The following is a 25074-nucleotide window of genomic DNA, read 5'->3' on the forward strand; positions in this document are numbered from 1 at the left end:
ACTTTTTAGAACAGCTAAGTTAAGACCTGAAGGATGAGTTAAAAGTGACCAGGAAAGGTGGGATGAAAGGATAAGGAAGGGTATTCCAGGCAGAGGGAACAGCACGTGCCTTGGAAGGTAAAGAGCCAGGCCTGAGACAGCAACTCACTTAGTCTGACTGAAGCATAGCTTTCCAGGTGGTTAGACAGGAGGCTGGTGAGGCAGGGACAGATCATGTTACCCTCCCCCATAAATCCCTTAAAAAGATTCCAGCTCAGCAGCAGTCAAAGCCTTCAGGATTCTGTCTCCCATCTCCCTCTCCACCCTAAACTCCAGTGCCTTTGCATGTGCTATTCTAAGTACTTAGAGTTGCAATGATGATGATAATAATAACATAATAACACTCGTTGGGCCCTTAGAATGCGTTAGGTGCCATGTATGTCAAGCACTATTTCATTGAACAACAATGATATCAACAATCACATGGGTTGGTGAATTTTTTAAGTATTTTTTTTCCTATTAGACTTTATTTTTAATTTTATTTTTTTTAATGTTTATCTTTTTTAAAGTATTTATTTATTTATTGGCTGCATCAGGTCTTAGTTGCAGCATGAGGGATCTTTCGTTGCAGCGTGGGCTTCTCTCTAGTTGTGGCACGGACTTCTCGCTAGTTGTGGCACGGGCTTAGTTGCCTCGTGGCCTGGGAGATCTTATTTCCGCAACCAGGGATCGAACTGGCATCCCCTGCATTGCAAGATGGATTCTTAACCACTGGACCACTAGGGAAGTCCCTAGACTTTATTTTTTAGAACAGTTTTAGGTTTATAAAAAAATTGAGAAGATATTACAGAGTTCCCATATGTTCCCCCACCCTCCCATTCAGTTTTCCCTATTAGTAACATGTTAGTATATTTTTTTAATTTGTTGCAATTATTGATGAAAACTTTTATTGATTTATTACTGTTAACTAAAGTCCATTGTTTGTTAAGATTTCCTTAGTTTTTAGCCTGACACCTTTTTTCTGTTCCGGGATCCTGTCTAGGATACCACATTACATTTAGTTGTTATGTCTCTTTAGGCTTCTCTGGGCTGTGACAGTTTCTCAGACTTCCCTAGTTTTTGATGACCGTGACAGTTTTGAGGAGTACTAGTTAGGTATTTTTTTCGGATGCCCTACTGTTCTATTTGGCCTGATGTTTTTCTCATGACAAGACTGAAATTATAGGTTATTGGGAGGAAGACCAGAGAGGTAAAGTGTCATTTTCATCACATAGTGTCAAACGTACATACTGTCAATGTGACTTGTGACTGTTGATGTTGGGGTTGATCACCCGGCTGAGGTAGCTGGTGTCAGGTTTCTCTGCTGTGAAGTTACTCCTCTTTCCCTCCTTTTTCATACTGCACACTTTGGAAGGAAGTCACTCTATGCAGCCCACCCCCAAAGAGTGGAGAGTTATGCTCCACCTCCTTGACTATCTGCAGAAATTATTTCAAATTCTTCTGCATGAGAGATTTGTCTCCTCTCCCATTTATTATCATTTCACTGAACTTATCAACAATGGGTTGCTATTTACCACCCCCATTTTCCTGGAAACTGGAAAACCCTCCCTACTTCCCAATCCGGCTCACCCCAGAACTAGTTTCTGAAGAGCTTCTCCACCTCCCTGAGGGGAAAAAAAAATGGCCTCCTCTGTGTCATCTACATCCTCTTCCCCTTTATAATTCCACCTAATTCCCACTACACATAGGTATTGTGCTCTGCTCTGTGCCAGGCGCTGTGCTTAGCGCTTGAACACAAATGGTCCACGTGGGCGCTGTCCTCCAGTTGCTCACAGACCTGACATCCTGTGCTAGACTGGAATCTCCAGGAGGGCAGGGATTTTGTCCAACTTGCTCATAGCTGTGTTTCCAGGCAACCAGCACAGCGTCTGATAGGAGGTCCTTAATCACTATTTAACGAATTGGGAAATGCTTCCCAGAGGAAGGCAAACACTGGCAGGTGATTGTTTATGTGTGTGTCCTTCCCCGGGGGACTGGGTGCTCCCTGAGGGCAGGGCCAGCCTTGATTCATCGTGGCCTAGAGGCCAGCTGGCAGTGAGTGAGTGTCACAGGAGGTCTGAGCCCGGTGAAGGGACCCAGGGACTGGCCGCCTCCTCAGGTAGAAGTGAAGTTTGGAAGCTGACACAGCCCGGGAGGTCGAATCGGGAGGACTTGGTGACTGATTGGCTGGGGAGGGTGAAGCGGGAGGAGGAGTCACACACAGATGGCTCTGAGGTCTGGAGCTGGGGGACAGCCGGTGCCACCTCTGAGAGACTCGGCGAGGACAGCCACTGACAACCTCCGGCGGCCCCACCCTTTGGGGGCTCGGGCCTAGGGCCAGGGAGCGCCGGAGCTTACTGAGGGAGGGGGTGGCCTGGCCTGTACAAACTTCTCCCCCTCCCCCCATCCCCGTGTCCTCGACTTAAAAACAAAAACCTCAGCCTGGATTTTGAGCGCGATCGTTGGTTATCAGGTGTGGGAGCCCATCCTGGGGGTCCCCTCCTGCCTGCCGTCTGCGAGGGAGACCCCCAGGCGCGGCCTGGCCCCGCGCGGGCTCGGCCTGGTCCGGGCCGCGGCCCGCCAGGCCCAGGTCCCCAGTCCGCCGTCGCCGGGGAGGGGGCCTGGGCGGGACAATGGCCGCGGCAGCCGGGGCCCCGGGAGCCCCCGTGCTGGGGAAGGGGCTGGCCTAGGGCCGGGCGCCGGTGCCCTCCCCGCGCGGCTCGGGCGGGCGGAGGGGGGCGAGGAGTTCCTTTGTGGCTCTGCCTCCGGCGCTGCGCGGGCGGGGGGCGCCGCGCAACTTTGAGAGGCGGCAGCGGCGGCGGCGGCGAGCGCGAGACGAGGCCCCGGGGCCCAAGCGGGGCCCCCAGCGCGCGGCCCGCCCCCGCCCCCCGCCCGGCCCCCTCCCCTCCCGCGCAGTCGCCCGCGCCCGGCGCTGCCCACTCGCGGGAGCCCCCGGGGCCGGACGGGCTGCGCAGCCGGAGAGGCGGGGGCCCGACGCGGCCCCCCCGGAGCCGGGCGCCTGGCGCGGGGGCTCGCCGAGCGCACGGGGGGCCGCGCGGCGCTGCAGACCCAGCCTCGCCGCCGCCGCCGCCGCCGCCGCCGCCGCCGCCGCCTCGGCGCTTGCAGAACCCAGAAGTGAACAGCAGGCGACCCGGAAGGTTTGCGCGCGGCTCCGCACCGAGCCGGAGCCGGAGCCCGGAGCCGGAGCCCCAGCCCGGCCCTACTCGGGCCGCCGGGCGCGGGGCTGCGGCCGCGTCCCGGAGCCGCCGCCAGCACAGCCAGGTCCGTGCGGGCCCGGAGCGCGGGGAGCGGGCCCGGCGGCGGCGGGCGCCCGCCCGCGGGAAAGTTGCGCCGAGTTGCGGGCGGGGGGCCGGCCGCGCGGGCCGGGGCGCTCAGAGGGCCCGGGGCCGCCTGCACCTCGGGCCCGGCCCGGAGCGGCGGCGGTGGCGGCGCGCGGGGTAGGAAGTGTCTCCGGCGGTGTGTCTGGTCTGCTCTCCGAGTGCGCGTGTGTGTGTGTGTGCGCGCGTGTGTGTGTTTTCTTAAGCCGGGCTATTCAAACCTGCTGCAATTCTCCGGTAAACAATGATTCATGGGGCTTAATGCAAATAAACGGATTGCAAACGACGCGGTTCGCGCACTTTGCAGCCGGCCGGGTGGAGCGGCCAGTGCCGGATTTCTCCCTTTTTTTGCAGATCTGCAGAATATGGCGTCCCTGTCCTGTTTTAAAAATAAGCCAGGCTGCCATTTTTGTTTTTCTTTTGTCTGAAAATTTTAATAAAACTGTCTGAGAATGTGGGAGAGGCGGCTGGAAGCAGAGGGGGCACCCGAAGGGTTGGCTTTTTTCCTTTTCTTTGGCGAGAGCCGCGAGCCTTTCGGGGAGGTGAGACACAATGCAATTGCACTTTAAAGAGAGAGAGAGAGAGAGAAAAAAAGGAAGCCGCTGGGCGATTTTGGGGGGAGGGTTGGGAATTTAAAGTTAACTCCGAAAGTTTTCTTTTTTTTTTTTAGTTTTTTTTTTTTTTTTTTCTTTTGGAAGGCGGTGAAATGCCGCGAAAGGATCTCGGGGCGCATTTCTCCCCCAAGCCAGCTGCCTCTGCGGGATTTTTGGGAAAAAGTTAACTGCCGATTTCCCCAGAGCTGCGGGGGGCGGGATGTGGAGGATTGGGGACGGGGGTTTCGGGGGACTAGGAAATGTCTTTTGGAAGAGGCCGCGTAAAACGGCATTGTAAGGAACTATATTCTCAGATTTGGAGGAGAGGGTTGGCAATAGGGGCTCTGAGTGGGCCCTGGGTTTCCAACTAAGACCCTCGGCATGAGGAAGTAATCCTGCTCTCCCCAACCCTGCCCTGGAGCAGTGTGGAACCTTCAGAGCTCTGAGCTGGGGGTGGGGTGGGCCTGTCTCCTTCATGGGTGGCCAGGGCCCCACTGTAGGCGGAAATCCTGCCCTGGGTGCTGCGGTAGCTCCCTGAGCCCTTGGGCAAGTGTGCTCGGCAGTTGGAGAGCCCCTTCCCCGACCTGGTGGGCCTCCTGGCCCTGGTAGGTGGCTTCTGGTGGTGAATGCCCCCAGGTGGTTGGCTCTTGGCTGGGTGCAGGCCGGCAGCCCCAGTGGGACCTGTCTGAGGGGAGGGGCCAGGAGAGGTTGTCTGGTGGTGGTCGTCTGAGCCTCTTCCCTGGGGTGTGCTCTTACCCCCTCTGCCGCCCCTGCCCTGCCCTGGAGGCTCCCTGTTGGAGGCAGTTTGGACTTGGGTGAAGTTCCTGAAGTATTTCTCTGGACAGGTCAGGGCTTGCTGGCTTTGAGGCTACAGAAGTGTTCCGAAGGCCAGGCCTGCGAGGTCTGGGGTGGCTGGCGCTGTCCAAGGCACCTGGGCAGCCTTGGTTGGGTGTGGTCTTTCCCTTTTGGGAGAGTTTGTCTGTCCTGGGAGGACCCTAAGCCTGTCTAACTCCTTCCTCAAGGTCTCCTGGAGGGGAGACCCCTCCAGTCACTCCTGGTCTGTGTCCTGGCTCCACAGGGCAGGGTGAGCTCACCTCGGGCAGAGCCAGGGGTTGAAGCCTGGGGCTTAGGGATTCAGGGCTGCAGAACTTGGCATGTCTGTGCCAGAGGGTACTAAGCCAGGCATTTTTCTGATGGTGAAACTGAAGTCTAGAGAGGGAAGTGATTTTCCCAAAGTCACACTGCCAGTTAGATGGAGAGCTGAGACAGGGACTCAGATTTCAGGTTTTTACATCTGGGCTCTCTCCACTGTTCTCTGTTGGGGGTCTGACCCCTGGAAGAGTCATTTTGGACAGAACTGGACTGGAATGGGACAGCATGTCCACCTTCACTCCTACCCCTGCCCACTGCCATCATAATCCTGCCTGGGTGAAGGGAACTTTACAATTTGCACAGTGTAGTGCATGATTGTTATCATATCAGGTTCTCCCAGAAACTCAGGTGAAATTGTCAAGGTGGGGGATACTTAACCTCATTTTAAAATTTAGGAAACTGAGGCTTGGAGAGGTTGAGCCAGTGATAGAGGAGGGCTTAAACTCAAGCTTCTGGACTCCTTGTCCAGGGAGCCTTTTCCTGGGTGGACTTTGGTACTTGTGGACAGGTGTCTTTCCCAACTTCTAGGTTTTGATCTTTCAAATTCTTCTGCTTACCCCAGTGACTGTGTAAAAAATCTAGAATCCCATCCCTTAAAGAATGTCAGATCTGAAAAGGCCCTGAGAGGTCACCTCGGCTCAGAGAGGGGCAGCCACGGGCTTGAAGTCACCCAGCAGTTTGGGTCCCAGCTAGGAGCAGAGCCTGTCTCCTGTCTCCTTTTGTCTGTGAGACACTCAGAGGGAGAGTGAAGCACTCTACCTCCCACCAGATTCCACTGCTTGCTGGTGGTTTTGGTGATGGGACCACGGGCACTATAATGGCCAGCACCTGGCAGAGGCGTGGCTTTGTCCCTGGGGGCTGAGGAATAGGCTGTTTGTGGTCTGGGGGATGGGGGCAAGATGGCCCCTGGTGTGTGGGTGAGGTGTGGACTGGGTCTGAAGCTAACCTGGCTCCAACCCTTCCCTGGGCAGACACTTCCCTGCCTCTCTGTAAAGTGAGAGTCCTTCCTTCCTTCCTTCCTTCCTTCCTTCCTTCATCTCCATCCATTAGTTCATTCATTAGTTTGCTAGATTATTCTTTTATTCTTTCATTGTACATTCATTAGTTTATTGGTTAGTCATTTCAGTAGTCATCCATCTGCCCTCCCATCCATCCATCCATCCATCCGTTCATCTGTTCATCTGTCCAGCCAGCCAATCCCTAGCTTACCTCCCCAGGTTGGACAGCCATGTGAAATACAAGGACAGTCCTTTAGGGCTCCAAAGCTAACAGGGTGCAGAAAGCACTAGCTAGGGCAGTATCCATGGGTGCCTACATGAGTCCCCAGGGAAGGTCTCTTGGAGAAGCAGGGGCTTGAAAATCCCACTACCATGATGGTGACTCTGGGTGCTGGGACCAAGATCCATTTGTCTTTACAGTTTGTACAGTGTGGTGTATGGCTCGTGTGGCTTTGGGCACATTCTTCCCCTCTCTGAGCCTCGATTTCTTGATCTTTAAAATGGGGTAATCTCTCATGGCTTGTTGGGAACGAACACAAGAGTGTCTGTGACGTCTCCCCACTGTGGCCAGGCATGTAGTAGGAGCTCAGGTTACACCAACTGAATTAGAAGGATTGTTGATTACCACCTCAGGCCCTACCTTGATTTTGAAAACCATTGTGCTGGTTTCAGAATGAGCCCAATGATCTGGGGACCCTGAAAGCCTTGTCTAGCCTTGTCATTCCCCTGCTGAAACTCTTTTAATATTTCCTAGGCATTTTGAAGAACAAGAATCCAAAGTCCTTTAGGGGCCTACAAGGCCCTTTATGGTCCGGGCCTGCCCACCCCTCCACCTCAGCTCCCCCTCTACCCCCCGGTCTCACCACTTCCAGCCACACTAGCTTCTTTCTGCACCTCGAATTTACAAAGCCTGTTGGCAGGGCCTTTGCACATCCACCCCGACCTGGAATGCTTGCACGGCTGGCGCCTTCTTGTTTTACAGGTTTCGACTCAGCTGGGGCTTCCCTGGCCACCTGCTCTGTGATAGCGTCCCACTGTCACTCTCGGTCACATCAGCCCTTGCAACTCTTATCAGTATCTGAAACTTCCTCATGTATTTGTTTATTTGCACTTCTTGCCTGTCCGCACAGCTGGCACATGCTTAAACCCCATGCAGGCGAGTGGGCAGGTGGGTCCAGGACAGGGTGGCTGTGGCTTTAGTGGACGTGAGGAGATGCCGGGGAGCCCAGGTGTGGCAGAAGCCCTGGCTGCAGGGCAGCCCCTGGGAGATGAAGTGACACCAATCTCTGCCCTCTCCTCCCCTGGGAGGCTCCGGGCTGTTGTCAGGAAATAATGAGATGATTAAATCATGGGATCTAAGAATCCTAGTCTCTTTCAATCTCAGAACCTTAGCATCTAAGAAGATTTCTGCCTCAGAACCTTTGACACTGGAGTCTGCACTTGATCCAATCTGGGACTTAGACCCTTTACAAAGAGCTCTCATTGTGCCAGGCCGTGTTCCAAAAGGCTTTATAAATGTTGACATATTTAATCCTGATTGTTATTACCCCCATTTTACAGCCAAAGAAATGGAGGCACAGAGAGATTAGGTAACTTGCCCAAGTTCACAGAGCTCAACAGGCACATTGTGCGATTTGAACCCAGCACTCTGGGACTCTGCCTTAGAATCCCACAGCTGGTGAGGGGAAGCCCAGCCTCACCTGATCCCTGCACAGAGCGGGAACTCCCTTCCCACATCCTTGACAAGAGGGCCTCTGATCTCCGCTAGAGTGGCAGGGAGTTCCCTCCTCACCAGGCCCCCTAGCCTCCCTTTGTCAGACAGTTGTCATTGCTGGAAAGGTCTTCTTTACACAGTGTGAAGTGCTGCACCTCCCCCTGTGAATAACACTTGGGAAGTGATGTTAGTGTGACGGTTTCCCAGTGCTTTTGACCTTATAGTTTCATGACTTCAGTAGCTTCTTTCTCCCCACTGGGTTGTGAGCTCCCTGAGGGCAGGCCTCCTTGGTGCCCGGTATTGAATGTATGACCGGGCACCGAGCGTACATGCATCCCGAGCTCCTCCTGTCTCTGTAGCACCATGCTAGGCCCTTGTCCAGGGTATTGGAAAGGCTTGGTGTACTGGGGGAAAGAGGACAGTTATCTTTCCATGTAGCAGCATGTATACCCAATTCGTGGAGAACCATTTGAGATCTAAAGTCACACACTAATTGAGGAGAGGTGGACCTCACAGATTATCCAGCCAAACCTCAGTCTGTCCATTGGGGAAACTACAGCGGGAAAGGAGAGGAGTAGGCCTTGTCCACACCTCCCGACGCTTTGCCTGGTGGGCTTTCCTCTCAGGTGCCGACAGGCTGCCACAATATGTGCCTTGGGGTTCAAAGGCAGCGACAGCCCTGGTTGGGGAGCTGCTCCCTCTGTTGCATCGGCCTCCTCGTCTTCACAATGGGGGTAACACTCCTTGAGGTGCAGGGCTGCAGAGGGCCCAGCGCCCCACCTGGACTTGGGTGGGATTGAGAGGTGGGTGGAGTGGAAGTGGGTTGGGGGCTGTGGGTTTGGCTTCATGGAACCAGGGCTGGCGCCGGGCTTTGGAGGCTGGTAGGATTCGGGGACGGGGCGGAGCAGTGTGTTGAATGGATAAGGTGTGGGGAAAGCCAAGGGATTTGGCTCTGGGGCCCAAAGCGTCCTCCCTTGTCCCTGCCTCATCCGTGTGGCAGGATATCCTTGGGGGGCGGTCCCTACCATTTGGGTCCTTCTCTGAGCTTTGGGCAAAGGCTTCATGTTCCTTGAGGGGACAGTTTAGCCATTTCAGGTTCTGGGGTTCAATGGGAGGACACCTGGCTGGGATGGGCACACCCCCGCCAGACACACTCAGATACACACACTTGCACATATTCATACTATCAGCCATTCCGCTTCCACCTTTGACCCTGCTCCCCCTGCCCCACTTTTGCCAATTTGAGGTGTTCCCCTGCTATTTCAGAAGCACCACCAGAGGTGCCCCAAACTGGGCCTATAGGAGCCAGAAGTTCAGGAGACAAGTCCACACACGTGATACACACACATCACACAGAAGCACGTGTATGCACTCCTGCCACCCACAGCTTACACACATGTTCATATACCCGTGTGCACCTGCCAGGAAACAACACACAGCTGCCTGCCTGCCCCTCCTCCTGTACTTCCACACTCTTGTACACGCCATATTTATCACCTGCACACAGGCATACTCATGCATACGTGTGTTTTACACGTAGGTGCCTCTTACACCAGCCTCATGTTCTGGCCTTGCACACAGTGCCTCCTGCACACCCATGCAGCTGTGTGTGCCCACACCCTGCCCGGCTCTGCTTGCAGCCTGCCTGGACCTCCCACCTTCACTTAGCATGACTTCTTGAGCATTTACTATATACCAGGGCCCATGCTCCATGCTGGGGACAGAGGTGGGGAAAACTGATACCGTTCCTGCCCTGGTCGGGGAGACATTAGACAAACACAAATGATGATATGATTACAGACTCTGGTAACTGCTGGAAAGGAACCACTTTCCTATGATGAGGAAAGTGGTGCTTTTAGATTTACTGTAACCAGCGATGATAATCGTGTGTGTAGGGGAGAGGGGCTTCTGGGAGGAAGCGATAGCTGAACTGGCTTGAAGTTTTCCAGGTGAGGGCATTCCAGGCAGAGGGAACAGCTGGAGCAAAGGCCCCGAGGTGGGAAACCAAGGAACATGGAGAAGGCGGTAGCCCTGAGACCTGGGGGAGGTGGGCCTGGCCTGCCAGGACCTGTAGTAGGTCTTCCCTGGCCTCGACCCTGACCCAGGGGTCCGCCTCAGGCCCTCTCCATCTCTCTCTCTGACCAGCTCAACCTTCCTTTTGCTGCCTTGCCCTGCTCAGGGCCCACTCTACCTGCTGGCCTCCACCCCGGGCCTGAGCCCTGTCTGTCCTGCCCCACAGGCTGCCCACCCCAGGGGTCCTGAGATACAGCATGACAGGCTCTGACCACCTGCTGGGGGTTCCCGGCCTGGGACCCCTAGGACCTGTCTAGAAAGCTCCTGGGGGCCAGGCCACAGCTGGGGTTCAGCAGCTGGCTCTCTTCCTTTGTGTAATCCCAGACTTGCCTCTCCAGTGGTCTGCCAAGCAGCCCCTGTGGGGTCTGAAAGGCTCCCCAAGCTGCTGCATCCACTGCCCCCCAGCCCAGGTGATGTCTCTGGTTGGTCACATTTCCATGTGGGTCTTTGAAATGTTGGGAAGGTCTCCCGAGTGCCTTGGGGAACCTAATGACAAAACAGCAACGACCAACACTGAACCCTTCCTGTGTACCAGGCACTGTTCTAAAGACTTCTTACGTATTCACTCATCGAATCCTCCCAAAGACACTGAGGCCATACCTTTATCATCCCAGTTTGGTAACAGTCTCTGGGGCTTTGACCCAGCTTGTCTTGTTCCAGAATCTTTACTTTTAACCCGTCAGTGGCCACATCGCCCCCTCAGAGGGTCCAAGAATCCAGGCTGTGATTTAGTTGAATCTCTTTGTTTTATAGAGGAAGGAACAAAGGCCCAGAGAGGAAATGGACTTGCTCAAGGTCACACAGTGAGCAGATGGCAGAGGCGTCCAACTCCTTCTGCCCTCAGCAGCCACACGACCTTGGGCAGGTTACATCTTCTCTGAGCCTCATTCCTGACCCCAAGCAAGGGAGAGATTGCCCTGGAAGCCAGCAGGGTGGGGCCTTTGGGGGATGCGAGGACTGCAATCGAGAAGGGACACGGGTGGGGGCTTTTGGGCCCCCTGGATGTGTGCTTGGTAATAAGTCATGGAGCTGCTCATTTTTGTTCCAGGCATCTTTCTGAATGTGTATTGTATTTCGAAATGTTCACAGCATCCACCTCACAGGGTCGTTAGGAGCCTGAGTGAGAAATACTTGTAAGGCACCTAATAGTGCCTGATATGGAAGAAGTGCTCAGTGATGTATTATTATTGTCATTTCACCCTGGCAGAAGGAGTTCCCTGTGGGGATGGGAGCTGGGGGACCCAAGGGAAAATGGAAGCAGAGAAAGGCATGTGTTCAAAGCCTGCAGAATGTCCTCTTAGCCCTGAGAAGGCGGTCATGGCCCGTTCCCTGGTGAGGGCACTGGGGCTCCCAGAGAGGGTCACCTCCGCGGGTGTCTCTGAGTGGCTGGTGGTAGGAGAGGGGAGGGACAAGGAGGGGAAGGGACAACATCCCAGCTCCCATTGACCAGGGTGCACACAGCAGCCCCCTCCCGCTCTGATCAGCCCCGTCATCACAATGAAAATGGCCCTTCGCAGCCCTGCAGGGCTGTGGAAAGCCAGCCTAATTGGATCCAGGACCCTCAGGAGCCTAGTTCCTCACAGGAAGTTCCCAGGAACAAGTTTCTGAGGCTGGCCTGGGTCCTGGGGGTGGGGTGGGGGGCAGCAGCTGGGACATAGGGCTCTGGCTGTGTGGAGTTGGGGCCGCATGGAGGGCAGAGGGGTCATGGGAGGAAAACTGAGCACCTGGGGTCTCAAAGCGCTGGGAAGGTGGGAAACCTCAGCTTCCCTCTCCTAGACCATCTCCTGCTTGTCCCTTCCAGGCCATCCTTCTGGGCCCCTGATGACCTGTCTGTTGAAAACCTTGACCATGGCCTTTCCTGGCTCAGGGACCCCTGAGCATGGCCCCGCATGGCCTTTCATCCAAGTGCTTTCTCCTGGAACTCTGGCCCTTTATGAACGGCCCCGGCAACTTTTCCCTCCTTCCCCTGTGGATTCCTGCACTGGGTCCACACCAGACCAAACAGGAGGCCACATGCTTTCCTGCCTCGGGGCCTTTGCACGAGCCTTTCTTCCCACCCGGCCTGCCCTTCCCTGGTGTCTCTCTCTTGACATCTCCCCTTCCTGCCATCAGTAAGTCCCACCTTCATGCAGTCTTTGTTCATCCCTCAATGGGATGAGCTCGTCTTCCCAGGAGCACCCCCCGCCCCTAGCTCAGCCCTACCCCAGCAGTGCCTTGTTGCCCCTTCCTGGGGCAGGGGGCATTTTTTTTTTTTTTTTTTTTTTTTTTTGTGGTACGTGGGCCTCTCACTGTTGTGGCCTCTCCCGTTGCGGAGCACAGGCTCCGGACGCGCAGACTCAGCGGCCATGGCTCACGGGCCCAGCCGCTCCGCAGCATGTGGGATCCTCCCGGACCGGGGCACGAACCCGTGTCCCCTGCATTGGCAGGCGGACTCTCAACCACTGCGCCACCAGGGAAGCCCAGGGGGCATTTTTGAGAAAGCTTTTCTGTCCTAGGAAGCTAGCAGCTTTCCATGTCTTTGCACACATGCCCCTCTGCTCTCTCTCTACCCTCTTGCTCTCCTGGCACACTTCCCCATCTTCAAGACCCGCGTGGACAGACCCCCTCCTCCCATGGGTTCCCTCAGTGAACATTGTCGAGCAGCTAGGGTGAACTAGGCACTTGAGCACCTACTATGTGGCCGGTGCCAGGCTCTGGGGCTGCAGCAGTGGCCCTATCCTTGAGGGTCATGGCTGGAGGCAGTGTTTAGAGGCGTGATACAGAGGTGGGGTAGGGGGAATGCAGGGGGCCACAGGCGTGTGTAACAGGAGAGGGTCAGAGAGTGATCTTCAGCTGAGACCTGAAGGAAGAGCTGGGTGAGCTGTGCCACTGAGTCTGGATGTAGGGTTGTAACCAAGCCCTGATGTCACTGACACCTGGGGGATTGGACAGATAAGTTATCAGGCAATTCTAGGGTAGGGGGATGCGTGTTTAGTTTAGGGGAGCCCAGGAGGCTGTGGGAGCTCAGGGGAGAGGCTGCAAATGTAGCCAAGGATGGGGCTGGCGATCAGGAAGGCTTCCTCTAGGCAGTGACACCTCAGCTGACTTCTGATGGCTGATGGGCATCTGACAAGTTTCCAACTGGATGATGGTCCCCCACGTGGAAGAGCATAGCCTGTACAAAGAAAGGCACGGTGGCATGAGAGCAACTTGTTTTGGGAACCTGCAGGTAGTTTAGTGAGGCTGGAGGGAGAGATGCATATGGCCAGCAAGGCCCCCTTAGGAAAGGCCCTGGGCCACCCTGGGGAGTTTGAACTACACCCCAAAAGTTATGGCAACCCAATAGGGATTTTAAGCAGGAGAGTGAGTGAGTGGGCAGGCTTTCCTTTGTCTTTGGCTCCCAAAGTCCCCAGATAGGCAGGGGAGTCCGTCTCTGACTGCACTCCTGGCTGGGGTCTGGGGTAGGGCTTGAGGTTCACTGTGGGACTTTGAGCAAGCCCTTGACCCTCTCTGAGCCCCTCTCTCTTGGGTAAACCTGCAGGGCCTGAGGCCAGGATCCTAGTGGGGCCGTAGGCAGAGGCTGGGGTGTCTCTCTTAGCCAAAGCTGGCTGAACCTTTAGTTTTATTAAAAATATTCCTTAAAAAATCATGTAGCCACGTTTCAGAAAAGTCGGAGAATAGGGAAATGAAATAAACCAAAACCCACCCCCATTTCTGTCCCCACCCCAAGCCTGAAACACACCACTGCTAGCGTTTTGGTGTTCCCTTCCTGTCTTTTCCCTCGGCACCCGGTTTTTATATAGATGTCATTGCTCTATCTATACAAATAATTTTAAACTCTTCCCCCCCCCCCCAACTAATGTTGTATCATGAGTATTTCCTAAATGACTGCAGGGTGGTTTTTTTTTTTTTTTTTTTTTTTTGCGGTACACGGTCCTCTCACTGTTGTGGCCTCTCCCGTTGCGGAGCACAGGCTCCGGACGCGCAGGCTCAGCGGCCATGGCTCACGGGCCCAGCCGCTCCGCGGCATGTGGGATCTTCCCAGACCGGGGCATGAACACATGTCCCTTGCATGGGCAGGCGGACTCTCAACCACTGCGCCACCAGGGAAGCCCTGCAGGCTGGTTTTAATCCCTCTTTTTAATGGATGTGGTGTCAGGGTGGAAAACATGGGCTCCGGAGCCCGACTTTCTGAGTTCAAATCGTATACACACTGCTTGACTTTGGGCAAGTTACCTAATTTCTCTGTGCCTCAGTTCCTTGTAAGGTTGATATGAATGTTAAATGAGTCATTGCAATGCCAGTAAACATTGGCTATTATCAACGACTGTAGACTATCACTGTGTAACATGATTTACAGAGCCATCCCCCTATTTAAAATTTTGGCTGTTCCAGGTTTTTGCTACTGTAAAAAAACCACTGAAGCAAACAGCTTTGTGCATAAAACTTTGTCTATATTTGGGGTATTTCCTAGGGACAGATGACCAAGAATAGGATTGCTAGGCCAGGAAGTCTGAAAATTTTTATAGAGCTCATGACACGTTATTGCCAGATTGTTTTCGGAAATGTTTGTTCCAGTTTACACTCCCAGAAATAATGCATGGGAGTGCCATTTCACCATACCCTCACCAGCATTGAGTATTATCATTTTCTTATTGCTTTTTGCTATTTTAACATGTGAAGCTCATTTAATTTTCACTGCTAGGGAAGCAGAACCATTTTCTGTGTTTATTAGCTGTTAACAACTTTTTTGGTCTGCTAGTCTTTACAGCACACAGCCTCTTCTCAGATCAATTAAGAAGATAGGGCTTAGATACAGAAAATAGGGAAGAATATAACACAGGGGACAACAGTGCCAGAGTGGCGGGAGGGGACTCAGAGGCGGGGGAGGGGACTTTCCTCTATCTAGGCCATGACACTTTCAGTTCCCTCTACCTAGACTATTCATTCATTCAAACATTTATCAGGTACTTTTTGGCTTAAAGATAAATGACTCAGCCTTGATTGTGCCCTGACAGCATGTCCAACAGCAGAGATGGACGAGAAAAACAGGCAGAAAATGGACTGCCAAGGGTCTGATGATGAACATGCAGGGCACAAAGGGAGCAGAGAGGAGAGGCACCCAACATAGCCTAGCAGTCCTGGAAGGCTTCCAGGAGGAAGTGGCCTGTAAACTGGGGCCTGAGGAATAAGTTGTAGTTAACCAGTGAAATGGGGAGGGCAGAGGGTTCCAGGGAGAGGTGAGGAAGTGAGAAGGGAAGTGGAGCACTGGGGGAGCGCTCGGTCTGGCTGGGCAGAGTGGAAGGCAGAAATAACCACTGAGGCCAAAGAGGTCAGCAAGGGCCAGGCATGGAAGGCCTAAGGAATCCAGAGCTTGTCTGGAGGGAAGGAGGGAGCCATCAAAGGTTTTCAGTAGGGGAATGTTGTGATCTGATTTGTATTTTAGAAATATCACAGTGACTGCAGTAGGAGAATGGAATGGGTCGTGTGGGTAGAGGTGAGGGACCCTGGGAGGAGGCTCTTGGAATAGCTGAGGCCAGAGCAGAAAGGGGCCCGGACCAGGGCAGGGAAGGTGTGGAGATAATCCCTGTGGAACCCTGACCAGCTTCAAAGTGCCATTTGAATTTCATCTCAGCCAGACAGCCCTTGCCGACATCTGCCGTGACCCACCAGGTCATGTGTGCCTGGAGGATGGGGCCTGCGCAGGGCCTGGCATGCGACGGTCAGTTGAGGGCCTACCATCCATGACCCTGATCCCCCCTCCTCCTCCCTGCCTCCAGACCTTGCATCTGTTACCCCCGTCCCCTTGGCTACCAACCACTTTCTTTCTCTTTTTTTAAGAATAAATTTATTGTTTTCATTATAAAAGCAACAACAACATTGCAGAGTATCTGAAAATTAGAGAAACGAAGACAAAAACCCAGATCAGCTCCAGCCGCCTCCCCTAGCGCTCCCAGCCTCCCTCTGGGCGTGGTTCCCTGCAGCTTTTTCTGATGCAGGTTTTTATTTTTGCCTCCTTGTAATCATAGTATCCGGACAGTTTTGGGTCCTGCTCTCTCCCATTTGCTTTGTCGGGAGCTAGTTCCCCTGTGGCCATGGGGTCTGGGCAGATCTCATTTTTTAATGTCTCTGGGCTGGTCTGGGGATGTGGTAGGTGGGACAAAAGTTGCTGTCCTGTAGCGGGCAAGGCTAATCACATTCCCCTTTGGGCTGTTCATTTTCTTTTGTGTCTGTTTGTCTAGGCCTGAACCTCCCCAGGTGGCAGGGCCTGGCACCTGGTGTGCCCTTTCCTCAGTGCCCCTGCCCCTTCTGCCCCTTTGTGGAGCTTGCTAGGCTGGCCTCAGAGGCCACCGTCCTGGGAAAGGGTGATGGATAGACCTGGTTTCCAATCCAGACTCAGTTCTGTGACCTCAGGCAAGTTACTTAACCTCTCTGGACCTCAGTTTCCTCCTATGTATAGTGGGTCTATTGCAACAATAAAATAATGGCTGTAAAATGCCCTGCTACCATTCCTGGCCTATTTTAGGTGTTCGGGAAAAGGTAATCGGTATTATTGTGCTTTTTCATTCTACAAAGAGTTTCTGAGACCCCCTTGGACTAGATGCTGGAATGGCAGAGGTGAATGAGCACCACTTCTACCTGTGAAGACCTCACAGTCTGGTGGGGAAGTCACCCAGGGGAACATGACCGCACCAGGGTGTGATCAGCCCTGTAGTGCTTCACCAGATCTGGGTGGCGTCCTAACTCCATCACTTGCTAGCTGTGTGACTTTGGGCAAGTTGGTCAACCTCTCTGAGCTGCAGTTTCCTCTTCTGTTAAATGTACATCTCACAGGGCCATTGGGAAAATTCAGTGACATGATGCGTGTAACATACTCAGCACAGTGCCTGGCAAGTAGTAGGTGCTGAAACCAATGGTAGCTGCCATTTATTATTATTATTGTTATTGTTATTCCCATATACAAGGTGCTGTTGGGAACACAGAGGAAGTGACTGACTGGGGGTTCAGGGAAAGCTCCGTAGAAGAGGGAACACTTGAGCTGGGTCTTGAAGGATGAGTAGAAGTTCACCAAGTGGGAAAGGACACTCTAGGTAAGGAGCCTGTGATTCCAGGTTGAAATCTGTCAATGAGGGGTTTGTTCTTTGGGGGAATAAGGCAATTGTGTTCATCCCAACTTCCCCGAGTGCCCCTCACTGCCTCCTTCCGGGTCTGCCTGAGGGCTGTGTGCGCTCACCCTCCTGTAATAGCATCCACCTGTGACTCTGTCCCGGTGGCTGTGGGGTCCTGCCCATGGGAGTTGCCATGTCCCCATCTGTCCATGTTTGGGACCACAGATCTGGCCTGTTGGAGTTTGGTGCTGTCTGTCTGCATGTTCCTGTGACTCTGTCTGCATCGGTGTCCAGAGGACCTCCTGGGCCACACCTTGGAGGGCAACCTGCATGCTTCCTTGGCCTCCAGCTCTAACCAAATAGCCAGGCCTCCTTGGTCACCCCTTTCCCTGGCCCAGGGTAGCCCCCGCCTCTCATCTCCATTCCATCCCTGGGGGCCTTCGACCAGTTCCCTCTCACTGCCTCCTCTCCTGGCTTCTCCAGGCCTGCCTACACTCAGCAGTCAGAGGGGCCTTGCTAAACCACAGATTCTGTCCTGTCACCTACTGCTTCAAGTCCAGACTCCTGGCCTCAGATTCTGGAACCGCCTTTCTAGGTCTGACCCTGGCCGTTGGCTCGAGCCTCATGTCCTGTCTCCTGGTCTACACTGATCACTTTAGCTCGCCTCACACACTGTGTTGCTTCTCACCCCCTGGGCCTTTGCGCAGGCTGCTGCTTTTGCCAGGAATGCTCCCCACTCCTTCTTTGCCCGGCTAACTCCCACTCATCCTTTAAGACCTAAAGCACGTATCACCTCCGCTGGGAAGTCCTCCCTGATCCTTTCTTTCCATCCTGTGCTCTGGGCTGCTCATCCCTGACTTGGCGGGCAGGAGCAAGTGACTTGCCCAAGATCACACAGCTGGTGTTTTGGAGCCAAGATTTGAACCTGGGTGCACTGGGCTCCAAATAAAGCAGGTTGTTCCGTGGTCCAGGTGAGGGGATAGTAGCTAGGACTTGTGAAGGTGATGGAGTGGATTTGAGAGAGAGTTTGGAAGTGGAATCCCGAAGACGTGGCTGCTGGTGTATCTGAGCTGGGAGGGGAGGGAGGGGACGTGCTGTGGATGAGTGTCCGTGGCAGGAGCATCTGGGCAGATGGCGATGCCCCGCTTAGAGGGGATCGTTAGAGAAGTACATATTCTAGGGGAAGAGCAAGCCCAGCTCAGGCCTGCTGAGTCTGAGCAGCCCATGAGTGGTCAGGGAGGTAACTGGAAGGTGGGCCTAGAGCTCCAGGGGGCAGCCTGGTCTGGGGGTGGAGACCTGGGGGTTGGCTGGTATTTAAAGTCCTAGAGTGGATGGGCCATCCAGGGACTGAGGCTAGTGGAAGAGAGGAGCTCCCGCCCACCCTGAGGAGCCCAGGCTGTGTGGGGTGGGAGCTGGGAAAGAGCCTGAGAAGATGAGGGACCCAGGGCTCATGGCACACAGATCTTCTCAAAGGGCCCAGGTGGCCGGGAGGCCCTGAAGGACAGGACTGGAAGGTAGCCCTTCGGCTTTGACCGCATGGAGGTCCCTGGTGGCATGTGGCAGGCCTCACAGGCAAAAGTTTTTTGCAGAAGCTTGCGGGTCACGTGTCTGCTTCCTTCCTTAGCTCAGGGCTCCCAGAGGGCAGGGCTCTTCTCTTTGCCTTCGGTTCCCCAGCACCAGTTCCCAGTTTGGCCCAGAGGATGTATCCAGAACGAATGGATGGGCAGATGGGTGGGTGGGCGGCTCTAGGAGGTGTTTCATTCATTGATCCATCCAACTTTTTTCACCTTTTAGAGCAAGAAAGACAGAATGACAGCTTGCTCGCCCTACTGCAAGGATCAGGGCTGTGAGTCTCGAGGCTCAAAGCACAGTCTTGGCTTCTGTCTGGGGCATGAAGCCCAGTCTGCATGGCCTCCCCAGCCTCCTGCATGTCTCCTCTGCCTGTCCGATGTGCACACTCAGCCCAGCCGGCCTGGCTCCTCCGCCCTAGGCGCTGTCCTCAGACTCCTCCCTCTAACCTCGGGCCTCCAAGCTTCAGGCTCCCCGGCTTGCACACGGCCTGATGCCTCCTCACCAGCAGCATTCAGGGCCCTGCTGGCTGGCCTCAGTCTCTCACCACTCTCCAGCTCTCTTTGGTGTCAGTGGGTGGCTGCCCACTGTCCCAAACCTGCCTTATACTTTCATACCTCCATGTCCGCTCAAACTATTGCCTCTGCCTGCATGCCCTTCTGCCCTGTCCATCTGTCCTAAACAGACACTGACCAGTCTCTCTGCTGCTTAAAATCTCTCCCTCAACACAAGGTCTGCGTGGCTTAGCCCGGCCCCGGCCACCCTGTCACGCGGGTCCCAGGGCTGCACAGGTGCACACCCACCTAGAAGGCTCGTTGGGGGCTCACGTGAGATGCTCTTGATGCACACCTGGCAATGTGCCTGACACTCAGTAAGGGCTCAGCAGACGCTCCCCCCTGCCCCCACCTGCCTTCCCTGCGCTGACACAGGGTAGATGTACACCAGTACCTGGGTCACTGACCAAATCATTAAGGAACTTAAGCCCAGCCAGAGAAGGACACAGAGAAATGAAGCAGAGGCTGTGCGGATTAGATTACGTGACCCAGGGCAGACCCTTCCCCTCTGTGTGCCTGCTTCCCCAACCAGGGTTAGGGGTGGTCCCTGGCTGACCAGGGGCCTGATAAGTGGCAGAGAGGATGCTCTATCCCAGCTCTGGGACCCCGTACCTCCCTGACCAGGGTGGAGTTTGGGGAAGCCTTGACTTGGCATTGAACTGAAGAGGAGGAGAGGACAGCTCCCCCAGAACTGTCTGAGGAACAGTCGGGTACAGTGGGCAGAATCCTGGGCCAGGGCAGGAATGAAGCAGAGTGGCCTGTTTCAATCCCATTTTACAGATGAGGAAAACCGAGGCTCAGAGAGCCGATGCCCAGCACTGCAGTGCAGCACTCCCTCCTGTTTCCCCATCTGTGTGGCCAGGAGCAAGTGCTTCCCTCCTGGTGCCCTACCTTCTTCCTCTGTGAAATGGGGGTGAAGATTTTCCCTGCTTCCTGGGGCCCTGGTGAGAATGCTGCTGGATACTGAGGGCTCTATACACTGTCCGCAGTGCTAGATAACTGTGTGGGACTGTCTTTAAAATAATTCTGATTATTTATTTCTTCATTTATTCATTCTGTCACACAACTCATGTTGATCACCTTCTGGGCCTGGGTGCCGGGGATGCCAAGCTGGACGAGACAGATGTATCCAATTCCCAGGCCTCTCTGAGGCAGCTCCCCAGCTCCTCTTCCCCTCAGCCCTGGAGCCTCCTCACCCTGGCTTTACAGCTCAGACCCCTTCACGTTTTCCCCAGTGGACAACAGCAAGGGAGGGACAGTTCTGAGGCTGCTGGGTGGATGGGCAGTGGGTGCTATGCCATCCTAAGACAGGACATATTCACAATCCTACAGTCAGTATGCTTTGTCCTTCCCCCTGAACAGCTAAGGGACTGGTGAGCTGGACTTTGGAGTCAGGCAGGTAAGAGTGAGAATCTCAGCTCTCTGCTTACTTGCTGTGTGACCTTGACCAAGTCACTCCACCTCTCTGAACTTCAGTTTCCTTAGTAGTAAAATGGGGATGATAAGAGTACCTGCCTCTTGGTGTCAGTATGCCTGGCACAAGGTGGGTACTTAGTAAACGGTAGCCTTCTCACGATTTTTATTGTGTTGAGGTCTTTCTTTGAAAGGAGAAGTTCCAGGGATCTGGAGCAGTCAGGGAGAACTCCAGGCAGGAAGTGCTTCTGGTATTGGGTTGTGAAGGATGGGCAGGGTTGGATGGGTGGAGAGAAGTGCAGCTTGGTCTCTGTGGGTGGCGGGAGCAGGAGGGCTTTTAGAGCTGCCCCAGCCACCCAGAGGAGGATACTCTTGAGTCCCAGCCTGGCCAGGCTTGGACCCCAAGCAGGCCCCCAGGCTGGGAGTGAGAGGCAAGGACTTTTGCATACAGTTATTGAGTCGTCTGCATGTGGATATTTGTTCCACCAAGGACTGGGGTTTGCAAAGCAAGTTCCCCAGAGGAACTGGCTTGAGCAAATCTGATTTCTAGTCTTGACTCTGGCACCCTAGCCCTACGGTTTTGGACAGGTCTCTTTCCTTCTCTCCAGGCCTCAGTTTCTTCACCTATAAAATGGGATAATACCTCCTGTGCCTACTTCTCAAGTAAAGATCACAAGAGATAACTTATATAAAAGATCTTTCTTAAAGTGTTCTGATTAGGTTGTATCCTTATTGAAGGCTTTTTCCTGAAACCCTCTGCCTGCGATTCCAGTAGGGGCTTCTCCCACTTGTAGGGCTAGGAAAAAAGCTTAAAGGCACTTCATTTCAGCCTTGCCTATCGTAAGAAACAGTTCCATTTAAGCAACCAATACTAGTAGGCATTTAGTTAGTAATTTCTGTAAGAGAGAGATAAATAAGAGAAATTTGATAGGGAGCAAGACTTAATGGAATGCCTCTGTCCAGCATGGTCCCTATAAGTCACTTCTTTTTTTTTTTTTTTTTTTTCTTTTTGCGGTATGCGGGCCTCTCACTGTTGTGGCCTCTCCCGTTGAGGAGCACAGGCTCCGGACGCGCAGGCCCAGCGGCCATGGCTCACGGGCCCAGCCGCTCCGCGGCATATGGGATCCTCCCAGACCGGGGCACGAACCCGCATCCCCTGCATCGGCAGGCGGACTCTCAACCACTGCGCCACCAGGGAGGCCCTATAAGTCACTTCTTGACTTGCTCTAGGGTCACAGAAAGACTTGAACCCTATGGAAGACAAAGATAGCTTTGAAGGCCCACCCTTCATACTGCCCTGGTTGAAAAGCCCTTTTAACTGCACAGGAACTTGCCAGAGGTGAGGGCCACCAGACGGATTTTCACATCTATTGAAGAGCCCCAAACTGCCCTAGCCTCAGGCCTCCTCAACCCTCTCCTTAAGCACAGTGTTCCGACACATCCTTGTAGGGAAAATGTTTCTGGCCATGCTTGTTTCTTGAGGATAACTTTCCAGAGGTACGGTTTCTTTGGTCAAAAGTCAATACTGTAATCATTTGGGTCCCTGTAAATCATCCTGCCAAATTGCCCTTCAGAAAGGCTGTATCTGATGACCCAAGTTGCCCCCTGTGTTTTAATGGGGCCAGAGGGCAGGGATCAGGGAGGGGCAGTTGCCTCTGCTCTGTGGCTATTTACAAAGTTGCCCCAGGACCTCTCAGTTTGTCTCTGGACAGCAGGCTTCTGTGTGGAATCCATAGGGTTGGCTCTGCAGCCCAGGGCCCTTGGGGGGCGGGGGAATAGGGATTGGTCTGCGGGCATCACGGTGATGGGAGCGGGGGGTGGGGGGAGCTGGGAGTACTCTGTTTTGGATATGACTTTTGCTCTCTGGGGCCCACCGTGGGACACCTGAATTCCAGACTTTTCAGCCTGGAGATGTGGTTCTCTGGGCCTGGTAGGAGGCCTGCTCCGCTGCGGGGTGAGGGTCCCACGGGGGCAGGGATCCCAGACACTGGCCCAGACTTGAGTGGGTGTAGCTGATGGGGGCTCGCCCCTGGCCGGTGGGGAGGGCCCTCTTCTCTGTGACAGTCGCTCTCTCCCCGCAGGATGGCCGAGCCTCGATTTAACAACCCCTACTTCTGGCCCCCTCCTCCAACCATGCCCAGCCAGGTAAGACGGAGAGTCGCCCCTCCCGCCACCCTCCCTCTCTCTCGGAGCTGCTTTGCTTTACCCCGGGCTTTGGCTGCGGCCTGCGGGGCGAGGGGTTCGCGGGTGGCCCGGCGGCCCAAGCGCCCTCAGTACCTCTCCTCTCCCGCCCGCAGCTGGACAACCTGGTCCTGATTAACAAGATCAAGGAGCAGCTGATGGCGGAGAAGATCCGGCCGCCTCACCTGCCGCCCACGTCGGCCTCGTCGCAGCAGCCGCTCCTCGTGCCGCCGGCGCCGGCCGACAGCAGCCAGGCCGTCATGTCGCTGCCCAAGCTGCAGCAGGTGCCGGGGCTGCACCCGCAGGCCGTGCCGCAGCCTGACGTGGCGCTGCACGCGCGGCCGGCCACCAGCACGGTCACAGGTACCGCGGGGCCGGGTCGGGGGTGCTGGTGAGGGCTGGGCGGAGACTACCTGGGAGGGGCGTGGCCAGTATACCCTGCGGCGGGGCGGGGCGGGCAGGCAGGGCCTGGGGCGGGGGTGGAGCTTCCAGACTTACTTCCATCCTGTACCCTGACGTAGCGTCCCGCTAAGCCACCTGGATGGAATGAGGTTGGGTCACTGCCCGTCGGGGGTTCACCAAGGAAGCCAAATCCACGTAGCTATTTCAGGAATCCAGAGGAGAGCCCTAACCAGACTTGGGGGTTAAGGGAAGACTTCCTTGGAGGAGTCCCTATGCAAGGAAGGGTTGGTGGTTGACTAGGGAAACGGAGCAGCAGGAGGAAATAACATGTGCAGAGCGAGTAGAAAGCAAGAGTAGGACAGTGTCCGGGTCGGGAAGATCAAAAGATGATGATAACCGTCATAATATGGCAGTTAACTCCAGGTGAGCACCTGTTTATGTTCACCAGTATCCAGTTATTACTCCCAACCGTTCTGTGAGGTGGCTACTGTTAGGTTGACTTAAAGAAACAGTCGCGTGTGGTTCACCCTAACGTTTCCATTGAAGAGATGAGCAAACTGAGGCCCAGTTTCACAGCCATTAAGAGGCAGAGGCAGGCAGTGTGGTTCCAGAGCCCATGTGTGAACCCTTTTGCTCTACCGGTTCTGCTGAGGCTGGAAAGGAAGCAGGCGCCAGACTGTGAAGGGCCCTGGGGGCCACCTGTGCAGCTTGGATTTCACCCTCCGGCAGTGGGAGCGTGGAAGGTGTTTAAGTAGGCGAGGGAAATGCTCAGATTTGGGTGAGAAAGCTGGGGCTGGCTATAAGGTGGAGACTGGCTCGGTGGCAGGGAGAGCTGCAGGAGAGGGTGGTGGCCTGGACAAGGCAGCCTCAGAGGGATGGAGAGAAGGGGACAGATGTGAGGTTTGTTGAGGGGGGAGAGCGGACAGGGCTTGGTACTGGGCTGGGTGTAGGGGGTGAGGAGTGGGAGGGGGCAAGGGAGACTCCCAGGCACTGCCAGTGAGATGGAGTCGTAGGAGGGGGAGCGGGGTGGGGGAAAGATGTGAGCCCAGTCTTGGATAGATTGAGGCTGGGGGCTAGGGGGACATCCTAGGCAGTGTCACGAGGCTGGGCTGCCTGGTGCCCACCTCAGAGCCTGGTGGATAGGCTTTCTCCAGTGGCCACTGTATCTGGGCTGTGGTTCCTCCTCTGGCTGGCCCCGCCGCCAGCCAGATGCCTGTGCCTCTCTCCGCCTCTCCCTCCTGCCTCTCGGAGATGCCCAAGAGCCATGGGGCCCCGTGAGCCTCCCCCCCAGGCCGCAGCCACCCTCTGCACATCCCTCCTTATTATGACCATATTAAATTTATTGTTTCATTATAAAAGTAATATTAAAAAAGTAATATAAGCATATTAAGGGAAATTTGGAAAGAAGAGAAACTAAGAAAAAAGAAAATCACTCATAATCCCCAGCTCATAACCCAGCAGCTTAGAGAGCCTTTTAATCCATTTCCTTCCTTTTCCATCTTTTTTGTTTTGTTTTTTAATATGCGGACGTGTTCTGATGAGCTCGTGGTAGGGCTGTACCCATGACTTGAACTTTCTTTTCCTACTCACCATTCTATCGTAAACATATTTAGTGCATTTTTTATTATAAAGGTAACTCATAGTCATTATAGAAAATTTAGAAATTGCAGACAAGCTAAAAGGAGAAAAAAATTTAACCCTCGTCCTACTGTTGTTAGCATTTTCATATGTTTTCTCTATAATTTATTTTATTTTATCCTTTAATCACAGATGTAAAAAATGGATGAATTCACCAGGTAAAAAATTCAAATAATATGGAAGCAGATAAAGTATGAATATCTCCTTTTACCAACAAATTCTTCTCCCTCCCCACAGAGAACCACAATTTATACACAGTTTACTTTGGCGTGTCTCTTCTCTGATCTATTCCTGTGCTTTCACACACACCTACATTATCTGTATATAAATATGTAGTTTGGAT

At 54.2% G+C, this 25074-nt stretch overlaps 1 protein-coding gene across 5 annotated transcripts in view; it reads left to right on the forward strand.

Moving 5' to 3' along the window:
• Window positions 1-2977: 2977 nt before the first annotated feature.
• The window catches only part of ZNF362 (zinc finger protein 362), a 38730-nt gene continuing 16633 nt past the window's right edge, over window positions 2978-25074 (forward strand). The window contains exons 1-4 of one of the 5 annotated variants that reach the window (XM_082612642.1): window positions 2978-3300; window positions 16831-16956; window positions 22592-22655; window positions 22808-23054. In XM_082612642.1, coding sequence (XP_082468768.1) covers window positions 16919-16956; window positions 22592-22655; window positions 22808-23054 — 349 coding nt within the window. In that variant the 5' untranslated portion in view covers window positions 2978-3300; window positions 16831-16918. Of the gene's footprint in view, window positions 3301-3456; window positions 3477-16830; window positions 16957-18779; window positions 18821-21830; window positions 21850-22591; window positions 22656-22807; window positions 23055-25074 lie in introns of those variants that run through there. The other 4 variants (XM_082612643.1, XM_082612645.1, XM_082612644.1 and 1 more) reach the window with 4 other exon arrangements.

Source organism: Mesoplodon mirus (genome assembly GCF_964341445.2).
Source record: "Mesoplodon mirus genome assembly, chromosome: 3".
NCBI lineage: Eukaryota > Metazoa > Chordata > Mammalia > Artiodactyla > Ziphiidae > Mesoplodon > Mesoplodon mirus.